The 19,357-nt window shown below is 58.0% G+C and overlaps 3 protein-coding genes and 1 pseudogene across 4 annotated transcripts; all 4 read left to right on the forward strand.

Annotated features, from left to right (window-relative positions):
- Positions 1-2,046: 2,046 nt before the first annotated feature.
- On the forward strand, positions 2,047-2,907 carry LBRM_21_0870 (putative small GTPase; the record flags this gene model as incomplete). Its single annotated transcript, XM_001564744.1, has 1 exon — positions 2,047-2,907. One exon carries the CDS (start codon positions 2,047-2,049, stop codon positions 2,905-2,907), a length of 861 nt encoding a protein of 286 aa, XP_001564794.1.
- Positions 2,908-3,851: 944 nt separating this feature from the next.
- LBRM_21_0880 lies at positions 3,852-4,718 on the forward strand (annotated as a pseudogene). The gene is given in 2 exon segments: positions 3,852-3,869; positions 3,873-4,718. Coding segments are annotated over 2 exon segments (864 nt in total).
- A 2,454-nt stretch (positions 4,719-7,172) lies between these two features.
- Positions 7,173-13,910, forward strand: LBRM_21_0890 (conserved hypothetical protein; the record flags this gene model as incomplete). The annotated part of the gene is made up of 1 exon (XM_001564745.2): positions 7,173-13,910. The coding sequence occupies one exon, from the start codon at positions 7,173-7,175 to the stop codon at positions 13,908-13,910; it is 6,738 nt and encodes a 2,245-aa protein (XP_001564795.1).
- Positions 13,911-15,229: 1,319 nt separating this feature from the next.
- On the forward strand, positions 15,230-17,488 carry LBRM_21_0900 (putative methionyl-tRNA synthetase; the record flags this gene model as incomplete). The annotated part of the gene is made up of 1 exon (XM_001564746.1): positions 15,230-17,488. The coding sequence occupies one exon, from the start codon at positions 15,230-15,232 to the stop codon at positions 17,486-17,488; it is 2,259 nt and encodes a 752-aa protein (XP_001564796.1).
- Between the last annotated feature and the right edge of the window lie 1,869 nt (positions 17,489-19,357).

Genomic DNA, 19,357 nt, shown 5'->3' on the forward strand with positions numbered 1-19,357 from the left:
TTCGGCAACACTTGGAGCTGGAGCGTCTGAAGGCCTGGGAGGAGCAGCTGAATGTCCAGCTAGGCGTACCTGCGCAAACCACCGCTAGCATTAAGTACTGCAAGGAGGTCTTGCAAGCACTGTACCACCAGTACGGCCTACGTATCGCTACACCTGTGGCGCAGAAGCACTTCAGCCAGCTACTGGCGAGCGTCGAGTGAAAGTTCATCTGGTCGGTGAGGTCCATATATGTACGTGTAGGTGGATATATATATGTGAGACACAAACAAGTCGCATTGCGTTGGGTTCCTGGTAAAGGAGTGGGGAGGGGGGGGGGTAGACAATATTTCAGGTGTGACACACTTCCGCGCATACGCATACGCGCCGCACACACAAGACACTAACGGATGACGGAGATGAATTGTGCGTTCCCCTCTTCCGTTTTTTTTTTCAAAAAGAGCGAAGAACACATCACAACAACCCTCTTCCCGATGTGTCCGCTCTCCGCCACACAACACACGAGTGATTCCCCACCCCGCCCACGGCCTGCCACAGGCCCACCGCGTCGTGCAACGCCGCCGCAGACACGCGCGTAGCAGCAGGGCACCGGCTCAGCCATCTGAGCACAGCACCCGCCACAAACCCCCCCACCCCCACACACACACACACACCGCAGACAGCCCCACAGCAGCCCCCGTCGCGCCGGCCGCCACCCGCCACGCCCCCCCCAGCGCGGCCCAGGCCCCCCGCACCAGCAGGCAGCGAGAGCCGGGTGCAGCACGCCCGAGTCATGCAGACACCCTGCGCACCACACGGATGGCACCAACGCCCGCAGTGCCGCCCAGAGCCTGTCACCGCCAGAGGTGGTCTGGCATTGGCAGGGGTAAAGTGGGGCTGCTGGGCCCTCCTCACACAGAGGGCGCGGGGGTATACTGGGCCCTGGGATACACCAAGCACAGGGAGGGGAGGGGGGGGTCCTGCCCGCCATCAGGTGGCACTAAAGAGAGGTGAAAAGAGATGCGCACACAAGGTTTGTATGGGTTGAGACTTGGAGGACGTAGTACACGATAGCACTGCTCCTTGTCTCCAACGAAACTGGCACCACTGCCAGGACACGCTCATTTGCTCGTGGTGCGTCCAGGAACGCCCTCTTCTCGCTCAAATCCACTTTTGTATCTGTTAGGGATGAGGGGGGGGGTTGGGAGGAAGAAGAGGCGCCCTCCGCCTGCAGAGCATCGGGTCAGTATATGTGTGAATCTTTGCCATCTTCTTTCCCCCTTTTATTCCTTCCTTTTCTCATGCGCCATTACCATACGTTGCTCCTTCCCACCCCTTTGCTGTTGTTTTCCTCTGCGGTCACCACCACCGCTTGCGCTTCCACCACGTGTTTTACTTTTGCGTCTTTCGTCAGTAATACTCACATCCACATCAAGTCATTCTCAAAACACAAAAGGAGGAAATTCGGTCGACTCCCACTCGTGTGCGCGAGTTCGGGAGCCTGTCAGGGTGTATATTGGAGGAGTCTCAAGTAATATACCTCTCCACCCGGCAACGAGTTATCTGTGCGGTTGCCGTGTCGAGGGCGAGGCACAGCTGCTTGCTGAAGTGCCTGCGTTGCCGTGACCGCAGTTGCCCGAAGTGTGGTTTTGGTTGCTTTCTCGTGTATTGAGACGCACACCCACGCCCACATCTGAACTGCTGCCTCACTCACTCACACACTTTCTCATTCCTCAATTTTGTTAAGTGTTATCTTGTTCGGTTCGCTCCTTCTGCTTGGCCACGGGCCTCAACTGTGTCCCACTGCCATTTCTTCGTTCTTCTCCTGTCTTATTATTATGTTTTTGGGGTCTGTTTGCTCTCGCTGTCCTGGTCGACGTGTTCTCTTTCCCTTTCCACAGTGCTCTTGGTGTGCTTATTTTCCTTGCAGTGTACCGCGTTCTGTCCTCACTTGCCTTTTCTCCTCCTCACTTACACACGGATACACACGCACGCGTCAGCCGACGTCTCACATTTTGTGTGTGGGTGTGGTGTGGAACACTTTCCCTCCCCTTAGCCCTCCGTAGATTGATGGATGTGAGTATGAAGGAGCTCAGTTTCAAGGTTGTGCTCCTCGGCGAGGGCCGTGTTGGCAAAACGTCGCTGATTTCCCGCTATGTCTACAGCATGTTTGATGAGAAAGAGGCAAGCACGGTCCAGGCAAGCATGTGCAGTTCCAAGGCAGTCCCCATCAATGACCCTAGCAACGCCCCTGGCGCCATCCGCGAAGTGGAATTGGCGTTGTGGGACACGGCAGGGCAGGAGCGTTTCCACGCACTCGCGCCGATGTACTACCGTAACGCTGATGGGGCCATCATTGTGTACGACGTCACCGATGCTGACACGCTACGCAAGGTGCGCACGTGGGCCAAGGAGCTCTACGCTGTTGTGGGGGAGGGCAACATTCAGCTCGTCTTGTGCGGAAACAAGGCGGACGCCTCGCCGACGGAGCGGGAGGTGAGCGAGGGCGAGGGGGCGGCTATGGCGGCAGAGCTCAAGGCCGCGCACTTCTTCGCAAGCGCAAAGACAGGGCAAAACGTAGCGGAGGTGTTCAGCGCAATAGCGACACAGGTTGTACGTAGTCGCGAGGTCACTGGGATGGGTGGTGGTGCTGTTGCTAGTGGTAGCAGCAGCGGCGGGGGTGCCTACTCCAGGATTGGGGGTTGCACGCCATCCCGCTCGCGTCCGCGACGTGGGCTGATGGTGGTGACGGAAGACGGAGAGGCGGTGATTCCAGCCCGTAGCTCCCCGAGTGAAGGTCGTGTGTACGGGAGCATTACCCCACCCCGGGCCCACCGCTACGGAAGCAGCGGTACCAACCAGCCCATCACACTTAGCGCCGACAGCTCTCTTGACCCGGCGGCGGCGCCCAGCAACAGTGGCTGTTGCTGAGAGCTTTCCAATCAATGCATGTGGCGCTGGTCTCCTCGTTTCGCCTACTGCTTTCCCTTTCGTACTCTACCTCGCCCTGCAACTCCTCTTGTGCTCTTCGTCTCGGTGATGAGTGCATAAGTGGATCTGGGGTCTGCACCACATACTTGTATGATTCTCGCTTCCTTTTCCCTCTCCTGCACCACTGCCGCTGTTGCTGCATGTTTAGATTTGTGTGTGTGTGTGGGTCTCAGGGCATTCTTGTGTCGCTTTGCGAGGCGTCCTTCTCCTCTCCGTGGGTGCTTCATATGCGCATTGGATAACACATACCTTACCCTCGTCTCTTTCGAGGCCTCTCTGTTGCTATTCTTCTCCGTGCCGCTGCCGTGTATGTGGACTTGCTGACTGAACTGCTACAATAGGCATGCAGGTGGCTGGCACAATAGGAGAACAACAGCGAGGATGCCAAGGGCTTGCTACCTTCACCTGGGCGAGGGGACACGAGTGGTGGATAATCCCCACACCCCACCCACATGTTTCTCCCCTCGTTTATGGAAAAGATGGTTTAGTGGGCTGCGCCCGAGCGCCGACGCATCTCTCGCGGTACGTGCACAACTAAGGGGTGCCTTCGCCCCTCCAAATCACGACCCGTCTCTCCTCCCACCTCTCTGCACATCGTTCTTTTACATACCTACCCCTACACCCACATCAACATGTATAACACTTTCACGTGTCCACCCGCTGAAGGGGGGGTACTTCTCATGCGAAACGGAGCACAAAGCAAAGTAAAACCAGAGCACCGAAAAAAAAAAATACATGATCCGCCTCCTTCCAGTGCTTTGTAGATGCACCCACACCACCACCACCACCGCCACCACCACCTCGCTGCATCCTGCAGTGCCATCAGTTTTCACCCCACCCTTTAGCACATCATTCTTGCTGCCCCAACACGATGCTCAAGTGCAATGTTGTATTTGTGGGTCTGACGGTGACCGACATCGCTGGTCGTCCGGTCGTGAAGGCGCCGGAAGGCACTGGCATGGGGTTTGCTCGGTATCTGCACGGCGTCGGTTGGTTACCTTGACAGCGATGGAGAAATCGACTTTATCCTCGGCTGCTAACATGGCTGGGGGATCGACTGCTCCCTTGTGCAATTCAGCGATGCGTGCGACACGTCCGCCACGATCTTGACGATTTACTCCAACAGCGAACGCACTTGCCTGCACTACCACGGCGCGCCTGACGAGCTCTTCGTGACAGACAAGGAGTTCGACAGCATACTGGATTGCACTTAACTCCAACACAGCGGCACGGGTCTGCTGGAGGTGGTGGCCAAGGGCCAGAGTCCTCGTCTACTCGACGTAGTCAAGGCGCGTGGCGTGGTGACGTGCTTCGACGTGATTCGCCCGAACAAGGGCACGCACGGCATCATGACGCCGCTACCGCTTTATGTGGGCTACTTCATGCCCTATCTGGAGGAGGTCGCCTACATAGCCGGTTCTCACGCCTCCATTGAAGTGAAAAACTTTTTTATGCACAGCATACGTGCCTGCATGCTGAAAGACGGCGCGCGTAGCGTGTACCTGATCAAGCGCGACAGATTCCAGCGTGTGTCAGCCTGTGTGCTGCAGTCGTTCGACTTCACGGACTGAGGCGACACCTACTGCAGCGGCTTTATCGGAGGTCTGGTGCGTTGCTTGTCGGAGGTGGAGGGTTGCCGAATTGGCTCCGTCGTCGGTGTCCTCCTCTCGAGCGGCTTGGGCTCAGACGCTGCCGTGATGAGCTGGGAGGAGCCGCTGCAGTACATTGAGAGCTACGACCGAGTTGGGTAAGCGGACACAGCTGTTCTAGGAGAGGAGGCGAGGTGCGCACAAGACGGTCACGGCAAGATGCGCCCTCTGTAGGCCATACAGGGGTGTGTCGTACCCGTTCCCGGACGCTGCTGTGTCACGAGTTTGCAGTTTTCCCTCGACGTCTCCCTACTCTATCTTCGTCACTTACGCCGGTGCCCTCTGACGCAAGCATCTAGACACATACCTGGTGCATCGACGCGGGTCCCTCTTCACGTGGGACTGAGCCAAAGAAAGTGAGTCGATGCGAGATGCGCCCACGCGTGTACACCCACGCATCATAAGCCCAGGTAGGCGTGTCGTGCGTGCTTCTCATTTCCTTTTCGTTCTGTGGCTCTCTCTCTCTCCCTGTGTTATGTATACCCCTCTTTATTTTTTTTTTTTTAATTCCATCCGTTGCATTCTTTCGCATGCTCTGTGGGCGTGTTGATGTGCGAATCGAGCAAGTGCGCCCGTGTCAGTCTCCCCGAGGGGGGTGATGGTGATGGTGGCAACAAAGGAGCGCCGCATCACCTCGTAGCATGGGTAACGATACACTGGCTTTTGCTTCTTCTCTTGTCCTCTTCCTTTTCTCTTCGCTACTGTTGTGTTTGACTGCCGATGAGGACGGTGACGGTGAACCCCTCATAGGCTTCTTGTGCGGTAGTCACGTGTGCACACAGCGGGCTACCGCATCACCTCGCCGTACATCCCCTGGTGAGTGTTGGAGAGAGTTGGAGGGCCGTCGACTACGCAAACCCGATCAAAACAATCCCCACCCCCTTTTTTTCTGTGTTCCTTTTCTCTTCTCGTTATTTTGGTTGTATGCCCATTCACGCACCTCTTTGCGCTTCATCTTTTCCGGTGCTGCCATCACCATCGTCATTTTATCTTTTTTTTTTTTGGGTCTATTCTTTGTGTGTTTGCCGTGTCCGCGCGTGCCTCTGTGAGCGCCCATCTTTTCGTTGGTGGCGTCTCTTTCTCCCTTCATTTCTCTGCTACGCGTCTTACCGCGGACGGACAGTCTCTGCGGAAGGAGGAAGAAAAAAAAGGACCAGCGAAAACGTGAGTGATAACACACACACACACATTCCACTTTAACGCTAGTAAGCTGTCGAGCCCCTCAGCACTGCTGCATATGCGCTGGCACGCGTATTGGGTGAGGCACGGGCTCCTCGCTCCTCTCCGAGAATCACACGCGTCCATCACGTGGCGTTTGGGGTTCCTCCGCGTCACCTCTGCACAACACTGATAGTCGCTGACATGTCCGCTCTTTCTCTTAGCACATTGGTGGCATTACATCATGGCTCTCTCATCTCTCTCGCTTCCCCATATTTCTCTTCTCCTTTCGCACCTTTGTGCTACTTCTGATTTGCTCATACCACTCGCACGACCGCATACTAACGCACATTTCCCTACTCACTTACAGTAGTAGTGTCCAGCTGCCGCATTGTGTCTCCCGTCTCTCTCTCTCTTTCTCTTCCTTTACCGCTGTATAATCTACGCAAAAGCGCGCGTGTGTGTGTGTGCGTGTGCTTGTCTCACCTTGACGTGCAAACAAAGTAGCGCCGAAGTACCTTCCTCTTTTTCCTCTTGTTATTGCTCGGACCTCTTTCGCTGTCTGTGAATCTGTGATCACCGCCTGCGTTTTGCGTCTGGTGCGTGCGCAGCCAAGCCAGCACACACCCCTTCTCTCTCCCTCTTCTCGCCAGCTCTCCCGCTGGAGGATAGGGTGAGGAGAGGAGTACGAAAGTGTACACCGGTAGCGAAGGGAGTCGTCGCCAAAGAAAAAAAAGAAGAGAGTGCGGCGGACACCTGTAGCCCAGCCCCCCCTTCCCCTTCCCCTTCCCCTTCCCCTTCCCTCTCTCCCTCCCCCCTCTGTGTATGATTTTGATTCCTTGTCTGTTTTTTTTTCCCTTTCCTTCTCGGTTTGTGTGTTTCTGCCCCCCCCCCCCCTCTTCCCCCTTTTTTAAAGTTTATTGTTCGTCCTTTGTAGGAAGTTGTTGCAACTGGTCGCTCTCTGTGCGTGTGTGTCTGGGTTAGTTTGTGGGCGTACTTCATCGGCACGATTTGCCTTCCCTCTCTCTCTTTCCCTCTCCCTCTTTCTTTGTGTGTGTTCTTCGTCTCCTCGCGCTTTCCCTCCTCGTGTCTCGTCCTCTTTCTCCCCTCTCTCTCTGTACGTCTTCCACACACACCGTGAGAAAGACAGGGAAACCAAAAACTGGCAGGATACACGGGCTGAGCGGAGTGGAAGAAGAACGTACACCATACACGACGCAGGAAGGAAAGGAAAAGAGCGAAAACCGAATACCACCACCACTGCACCCTCTGTCCCCTCTTTTCTCGTGTTATCTTTCTTCGCAGACTTTGACCCCCCCTCCCCCCTCCCCCCACCACCACACACGCACACACGCACACACATACCGAAACACCCAAGCAAATACACGGGCAAGTGAGATGTTGTATGATCGCGTGAACGACATTGGCAGCTCGCAGGGGGAGGCGATTCGCTACATCCTCGGTGCTGTCTCCAAGAACACCGTGCAGACAACGCTGACAACGCTGGAGCAGTTCTGCTTCCGCTCCGTTGAGCTTCACCGGTACACCATCAAGGCCACTTGCACAGCCCTGCTGGCCGCGCGCAGCGATGAGCGGGCATTGTTGGCGTCTCGGCTGGTTAGCGAGGCACTTGGGCGGCCGAACGGGCTGACCCTGGTTGCCTGTGCCCTCGACGGCAGCTCCTCGACCCTGACGAAGGAGTCCCTCACTGCGTTGATGTCGAGCGATCTCAAGCTGTCACTTATGAAGCAGATGCAGATGGCCATGGCGCTCGTGCTTGGCGGAAATGCGATGGTCAAGGCAGCAGCGACGGACATGCTGGAGGACTTCAACGTGCCACAGGCAGCGCTGAAGGAGGACGATGGTGGCGTGCGTGCTGCGGCGCTCTTGTCGCGTCAGGTAGGGCTTGCCCCCGCAAACCTCGACGGTCAGCTGGCGAATGTGTGCCACACGGTTGCGTTGCCGAAGCCGAAGACGGAGGTGAAGCCGCGCGTCAGCGTGGCGGGCGTCCTGCGCGAACTGGGAACGGGGTGTGTGACGACGCTGGCGGACTCGCGCGAGCTGCTCAGCATTTTTCCGCACTCCTTCACAGAGCGCGACGGAGCCGAGGTGCTCGCCTTCTTTGCCTCCGCGGGCTCGGCCGTCAACGACAGCAGCACGTACGCGTCCCTTATGATGGCGTCGGGGAAGAGCTCCCCAAAGAGTATGAGCGGCACGACGACGCTTGTGAATGCGATGCCGCTTCTCGACGCGCTGTGTGAGGGTAGCTCAAAGGGCTTCAACTGGGACCTTGTCATCCGCATGCTTGATCAGTTGGACGGCGAGCCGTTCCGCATGAAGCACATCTCTGTTATCTTTGACGCCTACCACCGCTTCCAGCCAGACAACGAGTACCCGTCGGTGGCACTGTTTCTAGGCAGATGGACGAACACGATGCGCCAGCGCAGCGTACTGGAGTATATCCTGCGCCACCCTGATAAGGTTAATCGTAAGCCTCTCACGATAGACGCCCCGTCGGAGTTGTTACCGGCGACGAAACCGCCCGGCGTGACGGCAGCCGAGATGGACCTATGGCGCTCTACGACGTTCATGGAGGCTGCCGTGCACGTGGCGAGTCGCGACAAGGACTTCGACAACGACGTGTTCCGCCCCGCCTCGGAGAAGCTGCCGCTGCTCTTCCTGTACAGCCTCTTCACGGGGAGTTTCCAGGGCACGGTTAAGCATTTCATGTGCATCAAGCACCTGCTCAAGGCTCATTGCCCATCTATGGACCTAGTGTCGCAGCACATCGTACCCGAGATGGAGAGGCGGGGTCGCCTGAGCACCGTTATTGGTGTGCTTTCGGACCTGACAGAGGCTGCGCCAGAGCGTCTTGTGGATGCGCTGCAGGTGGTGTTCAAGTGCAAGTCTGCCGCGAAGCGTGTGCTCGCTGAGAGCGGGAGCCCTCGCCTCGTCACTGCAGTTGCCATGTGCATGGAGGAGGCGGGCGAGCCGAGCGACAAGTGGCTGCAGCGCGCGCTGGAGGGCAAGCTGCACTTCCGCGCCAGCTCCACGGAGAACCGCTTCACCGTGGCCATGAACATCGTCGAGGTGGCTGAGATGCTCCAGGAGAAGCAGCTCTACGTGGTGAGCGCGACGGCGGCGCTCAACACCCTGCTTGCCTCCCCGCTAAAGGAGGTACTGAGGAGCGTGATGGACTGCGCCAAGGCGCTGCTCGCCTCGACCGATTCCCTCTTTCCTGACGACGTCGAGAACGAAGCGCTGGAGTTTTTCAAAAAGATGTACGCCGCTGGCAGCACCGCGGCTGCCATCGCCACTGTCGAGATCCTGCTGAAGAGTACCGTTCCACGTGACAAGCAGCTCTACGCGTGCATTGTGGGGATCATGTTCGACGAGACATCTGCCATAAGCTTCTACCCGCGCAAGGAGCTGCAGTTGTTCGCCGAGTTGTACGGCCAGATGATCGCGAAGGATCTGCTGCCGCCGAACCAGCAGCAGCGAGCGTGGGGTGTCCTCCTACCAGCCGTCGCGAAGCCTGCCAACTATGCGATGGAGGAGTACGGTATTATCGCGCTTGAGCAAGTGAAACCACGACTGCCGGATTGGCCGCAGTACGGTCGCGCTTTGCGCTACGTGCGAGACTTGGATTTCCGCGTTCCCGGCATCGTTGCCGCCATCAACCGTGGGATCAAGCAAGAGGACACTGTGGCGCGTAGCGGCGGAGCGGCGTCGGCGGAGCTCGGTGAAGGAAGCCCAATCTCGCCAACGTCTCCGAAGCAGCCTGGCTCGCCGAACAAAGCGCTCGTTGCCATCGACCCGGCCATCGTATCGGCGGCGTCGCCTCAGTCGAAGAAGTTCACGGACACGGCGGCGGCGAAGCTGCACACGCTGGACATCGGTACGCTCGTGACGAACGCGAACGTGACGGCCCCGCCACGCGTGATTCAAGAGCAGATCAACTTCCTGATTGGTAACACTGACGTGCGTAATCTGGATAGCAACGCGACGGAGCTGTCACAGCTGCTCCGGCCAGAGTACTACGAGTACTTTGCTGACTATCTGGTGGTGAAACGCGCAGCGCTGGAGCCCAACTACCACTCCATGTACATTGAGCTGATCGCGAAGCTTCACTCAAAGGACATGGATCGCGCACTGCGCAAGGCCACTATTGGCGCAGTGCATCGTCTGCTGAGCTCGCAGAAGATTGGCACCGACTCGAGCGAACGTATTCTGCTGCGCAACCTCGGCTCCTGGCTCGGTAGCATCACGCTGGAGAAGAACATTCCTATCTTGCAACAGGACCTGCACTTTAAGGCGCTTCTCTGCCAGGGTATTCGCGAGGGAAAGCTGGTCCCGGTCGTCTCGTTCATTACGCGGGTCCTGACAAGCTGCGCCAAGTCGCGCTTCTTCTGTCCGCCAAACCCGTGGACGATGGCGCAGTTGGCGCTGCTGATGGAGATGTACACGCTTCCCCACCTGCGAGTGACACTGCGCTTCGAGCTGGAGCTACTGCTGAAGACGCTGGATCAGTCGATGCAGGACTTGGCGCAGTACATGCGACTTCACGCCTCCAACGCCTCCACTGAGACGCGCCTGCGCGACGTGTACGACGAGATCAATGTCAATGATAGCCCTGACTTCCGTGTCGGCGAGGATGAAAGCAATGTGTCTGCGGCGGCCGCTGTAGTACCACCCGCGCCAGCTACATCCTCGCCGACGGTGCCGCAGCTGCTGCGCAGCAGCGCCCGCCCGCTGCAAGCCAGCGCCGAGCCTTTCCAGCCAAAGGACAAGGCGCAGGCCCCGCCGTCCGAGGTGAGCCGTGTTATGCAGATGTTAAACAAGCCGATTCGCCCTCCGATCAGTATCTCGATGAACTGGGTGTTTTCCACGCTTAGCGACCCCGCCTTTGGCAACAGTGCTCAGCGTCTCACCGATCATCGGCTCGAGATTGTTGCACAGCTGCAGGCCGTGGTTGACGAGGCCGTCAGCTATTGCATGCAGCGCAGTGTCGCCATTGCCGCCCGCACGACAGAGCAGCTGGTGCTGAAGGACTATGCGCGCGACCCGTTTCCGGATGACATGCTCGTCGCTGGTGATGCCATGGCCCGCTCACTGGCGTCTAGCTTGAGCTACGTGATGGTGCGCGATGAGCTACCGCTGCTCCTGCACCGTTCAATGACAAACCTGCTAGAGCGCATTCTGGCCCCCTACACACCACTGGAGCACAAGGCGACGATCCGTGACACACTAGTGGCGCGTAACCTAGAGCTGTGCATGCGTGCAGTGGAGTACAGTGTCGGTGAGGAGGCGGCGACGGCTACGAGCCGATTCCTATTCGACGTCGTGCGCGAGAAGGCGAGCGCCTTTGCGGAGCAGGAACCTCTGCCGCTGCCGCCAGATCAGATCGAGGCCGCGGAGCTGCTACGCGTCATGGGCGAGACGCTCGTGCCGTCTGGCCGGATGCCCGCCCCGCAGCGGGAGGTCTACGATGACTTTTACAGCTGCGTGCCACCTGTGGCGGTGTTCACCATGGTGCTGCGCAGCGTCGAGGAGGCAGTGTCTCGGTACCACTCGAACGAGAATGCCGCGCCATTGGACTTTGCGCAGCTTGACACAGCCACCCAGAAGCCGGGCGGGCCGACTGACGACGCACAGGCCCCCGTCCGCCAGCACCTGACCCATCTCATGAGCCTCATCACGGAGGAGTCGAGTCCCTACTTCCTTAGCCCTATGCTGAACAAGCTCATGTCCCTCGCCATGTCGACGGAGCGGCTGACCAAGCTGGTGAACAGCAGCGCTAAGCATACGCCGGCCGCTGCTGCTGCTGCCACCAACCCTGACGGCACCCCAAAAGCGGCGGAGGACCCTGCGTGGCAGCAGGAGGCCCTGCGCATTTCCTCAGTGTTGCATCAGCTGTACCTGCGCATTGTGCTGCGGTGCCGTGAGTGTTGTGAGGAGACGAACCGTGACGAGTTCACGCGGTTGTTCCTGCGCCACAGCCACTGCTACTCCTTTTCGAAGCTGACGACTGACCTCATTCGCATCAAGATCCTCAAATGCAGCGAGTTTGATGACGCCCTGGCAAAGGCGCTGACCAATGGCACGTCCAACTACGTTACCTTTGCGGGTGACATCATCACCGATGTCATCATCAAGGAGAAGCTCGTGGCGTCGAAGGATATGCGCCGCACGCTCATGGCCCTCGATACGATTGCGCGGACGCGGGCGCCGCGCGCCGCGCCGGCGGCGCCGGCACAGACGCTTCCGTCGTACGTCACGGAGCCGCCTCTGAGCAAGATTGTGCCGAATCAGATTACGAAGCTCCTCGTTCCGTGCGACTGCGTTCGCCCTGGCGAGGACGAGGCCTTCCAGAAGGAGGTGGGGCAGCTCATGAGCGACTGGATCATGGTGTGGTCGCAGAAGAGTCACCGCTATGCCGAGAAGCGCATCCCATCCGTCGAGTTCGTGAAGACGCTGCAGCAGCGCCGCATGCTGGACACGACCCACCTGCAGACGTTCCTGAGCCTGGGCGTTCGTTATTGTGTGGAATACTACGCCAACACAATGCTTGCGATGGAGCGCGCAGACGGCAACATTACAAGTGAGACGCTGGTGGGGACGCGGCCTGGTGGGCCGCCAGGCTACCGCACCCCCTACACTGCAAAGCCCTTCGTCATGTGTGACGGGTTTGTGGAGCTGGTTATGGTGCTGTTGCAATGCTGCTCTCTGCGCAATGAGGCCTCGCATGATTTGCGGGCTGAAACCACGCTACTACGCCGCGTTCTGGACGCCGTGACGCGCGTGCTGACGGAGCACCACAACTTCGTTGCCAAGGCTCGCCCTGCCCCGTCGTGGGCACTTGCAGCTGATGAGCAGTTCATCCCGGTCTTTAAACAGCAGCCGTACGTGCGCTTGCTTAGCAACCTCGTCTACTCGCTTCACAGGCTGGAGGTCTCGACGACGCGCGCCATGTCGACTGAGTTCACGAGTGCTTTCCACACGTTTCTACGCCGCGTACACCCCATGGAGTACCCGGGCTTCGTGTTTGGCTGGCTGGAGATTTTGTCGCACCGACACGTCATCCCGCGCTTCATGAATGTGCAGTCAATGTGGCCCCACTACGTCGACCTCCTCGCTGGTGCCATGATGTTTGTGAAGTTTCTGATCAAGGGGAACCGCATCTCCCCGAACGGCTTGGTCTTCTACAAATCGCTGCTGAAGCTCGTACTGGTGCTCCTGCACGACTACCCGCGGTTCCTGATCGCGCAGCATTACCCACTGTGCGAGGCCATTTCGCTCTCGTGCGTACAGCTGCTCAACACGGTGCTGTGCTCCTTCCCACCTGACAAGCGCCTGCCAGAGCCATTCCCCCACGTGGACTCTAACGATCCGGCGATGCTGCAGGTGCTCGACACATCCGTTCAGGAGGCGTGCATCAAGGCCACTTTTACCTCCTTCAGCGTGCAGCCGCAGCTCCTCGCGAACCTTGAGATGATGGTCACGAACGATGATGCTCCGGTGCGCGACGGCGTTCTGACGGACGTTCTGAACGTCCTGACGCAGCCCTCAGCCAAGCGGAGCCTCATCAACGCGGTAGTGCAGCACATGGCCATTGTGTACCTGCGCACGCACGACAACCGAATCCCTGCAAGCTTTGCGAAGTCGAATGTGCTCACCTGCTACCGTTTTTTGTGCAGCCGACTCAACACGAAGCGCCGGTACTACATGCTCGGCGCTTGCGCCAACCAGCTGCGCTTCCCGAACATCCAGACAAACTTCTTTGCGAACGTGATGCTGAACCTGTTCTTGCCGTCGCCGAGCGTGGACACGCAGACCCAGACCTGTGTGCAGGAGCAGATCACGCGCGTGCTTGCCGAGAAGACGGTGATTGTGCAGCCACATCCGTGGGGCGTACTCAACACGTTTGTGGAGCTAATGCGCGAACCTAAGTACAAGTTCTGGGAGACCTCCTTCATCCACTATGCACCCCTCGATTCCATGTTCACGAAGCTGCATCACACAGTGCACACGCGGTTAAGCAAGACTGGCGGTGCCCCTGCTCTCGATGGTACACGTGCCGAGTCGAGCACTGCCGTTACGACTGCCTCTGGCATTGGTGCAACGCTGTCTGCGTAGCGATAGAGACACCTTGCCCGAAGCGAAGGATGCCAAGGTGCTTCCCTCCAAGAGAGGGCGAAGGACACGCGGCACTGCACGCTTCCCCCCCTCCCCCCTGCCCCCCTCTCTCTCTTTGTCCGTCTGTATCTCTTTTTTTGCCTCTCGTTTCCATTTCCTCTTTTCTGTATCGCACTCGCGCCTGGATGGCCTGTCGAGCCCCTTCCCTCCCCTCTTTCCCCTTTTCTCTTTTTGGTACGTGACGTAATCGTTGTTAGTGTTGAAGGTCGCCATGGCTCTTGTCTTTCCGTCTCGCCATTCTTTTCATCTTTTTTTTTTTTTTTGGCCTTTCCCCTGTGTGCTTTACGTGCGTGCTGGTTTGTTGTCTGTGTGTCACTCAAAGGTGTCTCTCCCTTCTTCTTGCGGTGGTGGTGGTGGTGGTGCCTCTTTAAGCGTTCATTAACTACATATCTATCGAGCAGTCAGTATGCCTGTGCGGCTTGGGTGTACCTCTCTCACCCCTTCACACACACACACACATTCTCTCTCTGGGTTTCCCCTTTTCTATGGTGATGTGAGTGAGTGGCTTGTAGGCTATAGCGGATCTCCGTGGAAGGTGAAAGAGGGAGAAAGGAGAGACGAGGAGGAGGAAGAGAGAGAGAGGGGAGGGGATGGAGGAGGAGAGAGGGTGTGCATTCTCGCCGCCTTCTCCGACTCCGCCTTTCCCCACCATTACCTTCCCTTCTTTTAATTCGCGTTTCTCTTATGCTCCAAGACGACAAGGCAACCGCGGCAAGTATAGCGCGCAAGGTGCCACATGGGGAAGGCAGTCCGCTGGTATTCTCACGCGCGCGTACACAGGAGCAAGGCTAGTGTGGGTGAGGGGGTGGAGCGGCAGGCACACTCTCACTCTGCATGCGTGCGTGTGTGTGGACGTGTGTGCGCACAGATGAACGCCTTTCAGCTAATGGTCACCCGATTGTCTTCCTCACGCTCACTTTCTCTTCAAATCTCTCACGCCTGCACCTCTATCACTCACGCGAGTTGCATCGCACTTCCTTTCGCCAACACAGACCTCCTCTCGCTCGCTCTCGCTCTCTCTGTCACTGTCACTGGCGCACTCTATACCTCCACACGAAGGAAACGAAAGTGAGGAGGCGAACTGTGAGGGCAGCTGAATTGGATTCTCTTCTCTTTGAGGAGAGACCAAAGTAGAAAGTACACCCAATAGGGACACACAGACGCACATTATCGACATAGTTAACTTCGGCAGGCGCAGCAGCAGAGATACTAAGCACCATTTTTTTCTTTTTCTTCTTCTCCCCCTTCTGCTCTCCGTCATGATGTTGAGGTTCTTTACCGATAAGGCGAATCACCAGGCCCTCAAGGCTGTGCTTTGTGCCTTGTTTCTGCAGAAGCCCCTCGAGGTGACTCTGAGCAGTACCTACAGCGCGCCGTACCTTCAGCTGCCCAAGTCGAAGGCGGCCCTGTACAGCTGCAATGAGACAGCGCGTCTTCTCTGGAACACACACGCCGCTCCATCGCTCGCTGACAATTCGCTTGAAGGAGAGGTGGAATGGCTCGAGTGGGAGTCGACGGTGCTGACTCCAGCCTTGACCCCCCTCTACACACAGCGACGCATCACCAGCGAGGCTGTGGCTGCCCTGAAGAAGCTCGACTCCACCATTGAGGAGCACCAAGGCACCGTGGCGGTAAAGGGACTTCCGTCGTCCAAGTCTTTCCTAGTGGATAGCGTCCTCTTCGCCTCCCTCCTGCCGGCGCTGTGCGAGGGTGGGCTGCTCCCCGCCACGGAGGCAGCGGCGGTACCGTATCTAATTAAGTGGTTCCAGGCCTTCCAGGCAGAGCACGCGGAGCTGATCGCCTCTGCGTTTGACGTGCTGTCGGTGCAAGAGTACGGGGACTTCTTGCGGGTGCCACGCACGTACCAGGTGAGCCCCAAGAAGCAGAAGACCTTCTTCGCCACATCGCCGATCTACTACGTGAACGCGTCGCCACACATCGGCCACGTCTACAGTACGCTTATCGTTGACGTGCTCGGCCGCTACCACCGAGTGAAGGGGGAGGAAGTGTTCGTAATGACGGGCACGGACGAGCACGGTCAGAAGGTGGCCGAGGCGGCGGCGAAGCAGGGGGTGTCGACGATGGACTTCACGACGAGCGTGTCGAACGAGTTTAAGCAGTGCTTCAAGGAGATGAATTACGACATGAATTACTTCATCCGCACCACAAACCCGATGCATGAGAAGCTGGTGGGGGACATCTGGAAGAAACTGGAGGCGAAGGGCGACATCTACCTCGGCAAGTACGAGGGCTGGTACTCGGTGAGCGACGAGTCGTTCTTGACGGCGCAGAACGTGGCGGACAGTGTAGACAAGGATGGAAATCCCTGCAAGATCAGTCTGGAGAGCGGCCACGTCGTGACGTGGGTGGTGGAGGAGAACTACATGTTCCGCCTTAGCGCGTTCCGCGAGCGTCTCCTCAAGCACTTCCATGACCACCCCAACTGCATTGTCCCGGAGTTCCGCCGCCGCGAGGTGATCAAGACGGTCGAGAAGGGGCTCTTCGACTTGTCCATCTCCCGTAAGTGCGAGTCCGTCATGAACTGGTCCATCCCAGTCCCCGGTGATGATCGCCACTGCATCTACGTGTGGCTGGACGCCCTCTTCAGCTATTACGTCGGCTCCATTGTCCGTGTCGCGGCCGACGGCACCGAGGCCCTGGACGAGGACTACCGCACACTGAGCCGCTGGCCGGCCGACCTGCAGGTGGTTGGGAAGGACATTCTCAAGTTCCACGCTATTTACTGGCCGGCCTTCTTGATGTCCGCTGACTTGCCGCTGCCGGAGCGGTTGGTGTCACATGGCTGGTGGACGAAAGATCACAAGAAGATCAGCAAGTCGCTCGGCAACGCCTTCGACCCAGTGGAAAAGGCGAACGAGTTCGGCATCGACGCGTTCAAGTACTTCCTGCTACGCGAGTCAAACTTCCAGGATGATGGCGATTACAGCGATAGGAACATGGTAGCCCGCCTGAACGGCGAACTCGCCGACACGCTCGGAAACCTGGTGTCGCGCTGCGTGACGCCAAAGATCAATGTGGGTGGTGTGTGGCCGGAGCCTGCAGAATACAACGAGACTGACAGGACGCTGATTGCCTCGCTCAACAATCTGGCTGGCACGGTGGATCACTACTACTGCCTGCCTGACATCCAGAACGCGTTGATTGCCATCTTCGACGTGCTCCGCAGCCTCAACGTCTACGTGACCGATAATGCGCCGTGGAAGTTGGTGAAGACGGACACGGCGCGCCTCGGCACGGTGCTGTACGTGACGATGGAGGGGCTGCGCATCTGCAATATGTTCCTGCAGCCGGTGATGCCGCAGAAGGCAAAGGAGATCATGGACGCGCTTGGGGTGCCGGAGGGGGTGCGCATGGATATGGAGAACTACCCGTTCGGCATTGTGAAGCCGGGGACGAAGATTGGCGGCTTGGCGGAGGGCCAGGTCATTTTCCAAAAGGTGACACTCCCAGCCGAGGAGGGGAATGCGGCACAGGGGGACAGCAAGAAGGCCATGTAGGCCTCTCCAGCCTCCGATTGCTCGCCTCGCAACCGCCGGAAACTCGAAGCTCAGGCAACAGGTGCTGCAGTGAGAAAGCAACGCTAGCCGAGATGCTCGTGGGCTATTCCCTTCGAAAAGAAAACAAGGGAATACCCACCGAGAGCGAGAGCAGCACCAACCCCGTCTTGCGCAGCCGCGTGAAGGTCTCCGCCGCGCTAACGTGATGGGAGCTGCACAGCTCATAACAACACAGAGAAACCGGCAGCCACGTGCGCCTCTGCATTATTTTACATGCGGCAGAGACAGTGACGTGGCAACCAGAGGGCGTATGCAATGTGTTTAAGGCTTCTCCCTTTGTGTGTGTGTGTCAGCCTGAACCCATTATTTTTTCTGTTCTCTTCTCTCTTTAGTGTCCTCTGATGGCGGGCAGGACCCCCCCCTCCCCTCCCTGTGCTTGGTGTATCCCAGGGCCCAGTATACCCCCGCACCCTCTGTGTGAGGAGGGCCCAGCAGCCCCACTTTACCCCTGCCAATGCCAGACCACCTCTGGCGGTGACAGGCTCTGGGCGGCACTGCGGGCGTTGGTGCCATCCGTGTGGTGCGCAGGGTGTCTGCATGACTCGGGCGTGCTGCACCCGGCTCTCGCTGCCTGCTGGTGCGGGTAGCGGCCGGCGCGACGGGGGCTGCTGTGGGGCTGTCTGCGGTGTGTGTGTGTGTGGGGGTGGGGGGTTTGGGGCGGGTGCTGTGCTCAGATGGCTGAGCCGGTGCCCTGCTGCTACGCGCGTGTCTGCGGCGGCGTTGCACGACGCGGTGGGCCTGTGGCAGGCCGTGGGCGGGGTGGGGAATCACTCGTGTGTTGTGTGGCGGAGAGCGGACACATCGGGAAGAGGGTTGTTGTGATGTGTTCTTCGCTCTTTTTTCTTGGCCTTTGCGCATTTTAGTGTTGTTGCCCCGCCGTGCGCCTTCTTGTCGGTGTGTTGTCGTACTTTCTCTCTTCCACACGCGTACACACCGGCACCGAGACACAGACAGACGCAGACAGACAGGCACACAGAGAGAGAGTCGGGTGATTGTGCTTCTTGTGAGGCTCTTTTTCTCCACACCCTTGTCTTTTACTCACTTCTTCTTCCGTCTCTTTCTCTCTAGCTGTTGTACGTAAAATGTCTGATTAACCGAGGAGCCCGACGTGTAAAACACTGAGGCACACAATGGAAAAAAAAGGAAAGGAGGGGCGCAAGTACCACGCATACACGCACGTGCTCTCCCCCACGGCACGGTTCGAATGACTCGTCGTCGCTGTTGCAGCACAGAGAATCGACCGCACGCACAAACGCACACGCCGCTGAAATCCGAAGCTCTGGCACATGCGCTTACTAGGAGTACGTCAAAGTGTGTGTACACTTGTGAAGGGCTGCACAGATAAGCGCCTTCCATATCTGCGCTGTCCTCCTCTCTTTTCCCCTTTCAATCCCCAAACACCCGCTTTTTTTCTCATCGCCGACTTCCATCCATCTGCCTGTTGATCTACGCATACGCAAACGCATACACAGAGAAAAAAAACACAGTCGGATGCTGCGCCATGCGTTCTCGCTAGCCAAGCAGGCGCGCTCTCTGTGACCTGTGCAGCTGTGGGCCTGCACGACGCGAACGAAAAGGCAAAGCAACCACAGCAAAAAGCGATATGCAGCCCTTCTCTCTCCACCGATGCGTGTGGGCCTTTCCATGGCCCCCCCCCTCCCCCCCTTGGCTCCTCCTTCGGTCACTACCGCTTTTTTTTCTTGTGGGTCTTTTCACGGCTAGCGCTTCTTCTCCTCCAGCCGAGCTTTCCCAAGGGAGGCACAGACCGAGTTGCACAGGTGCCTCGCTGACACAGTGGCACTGCATGTG

This window comes from Leishmania braziliensis, chromosome 21 (genome assembly GCF_000002845.2).
Source record: "Leishmania braziliensis MHOM/BR/75/M2904 complete genome, chromosome 21".
Lineage (NCBI taxonomy): Eukaryota > Euglenozoa > Kinetoplastea > Trypanosomatida > Trypanosomatidae > Leishmania > Leishmania braziliensis.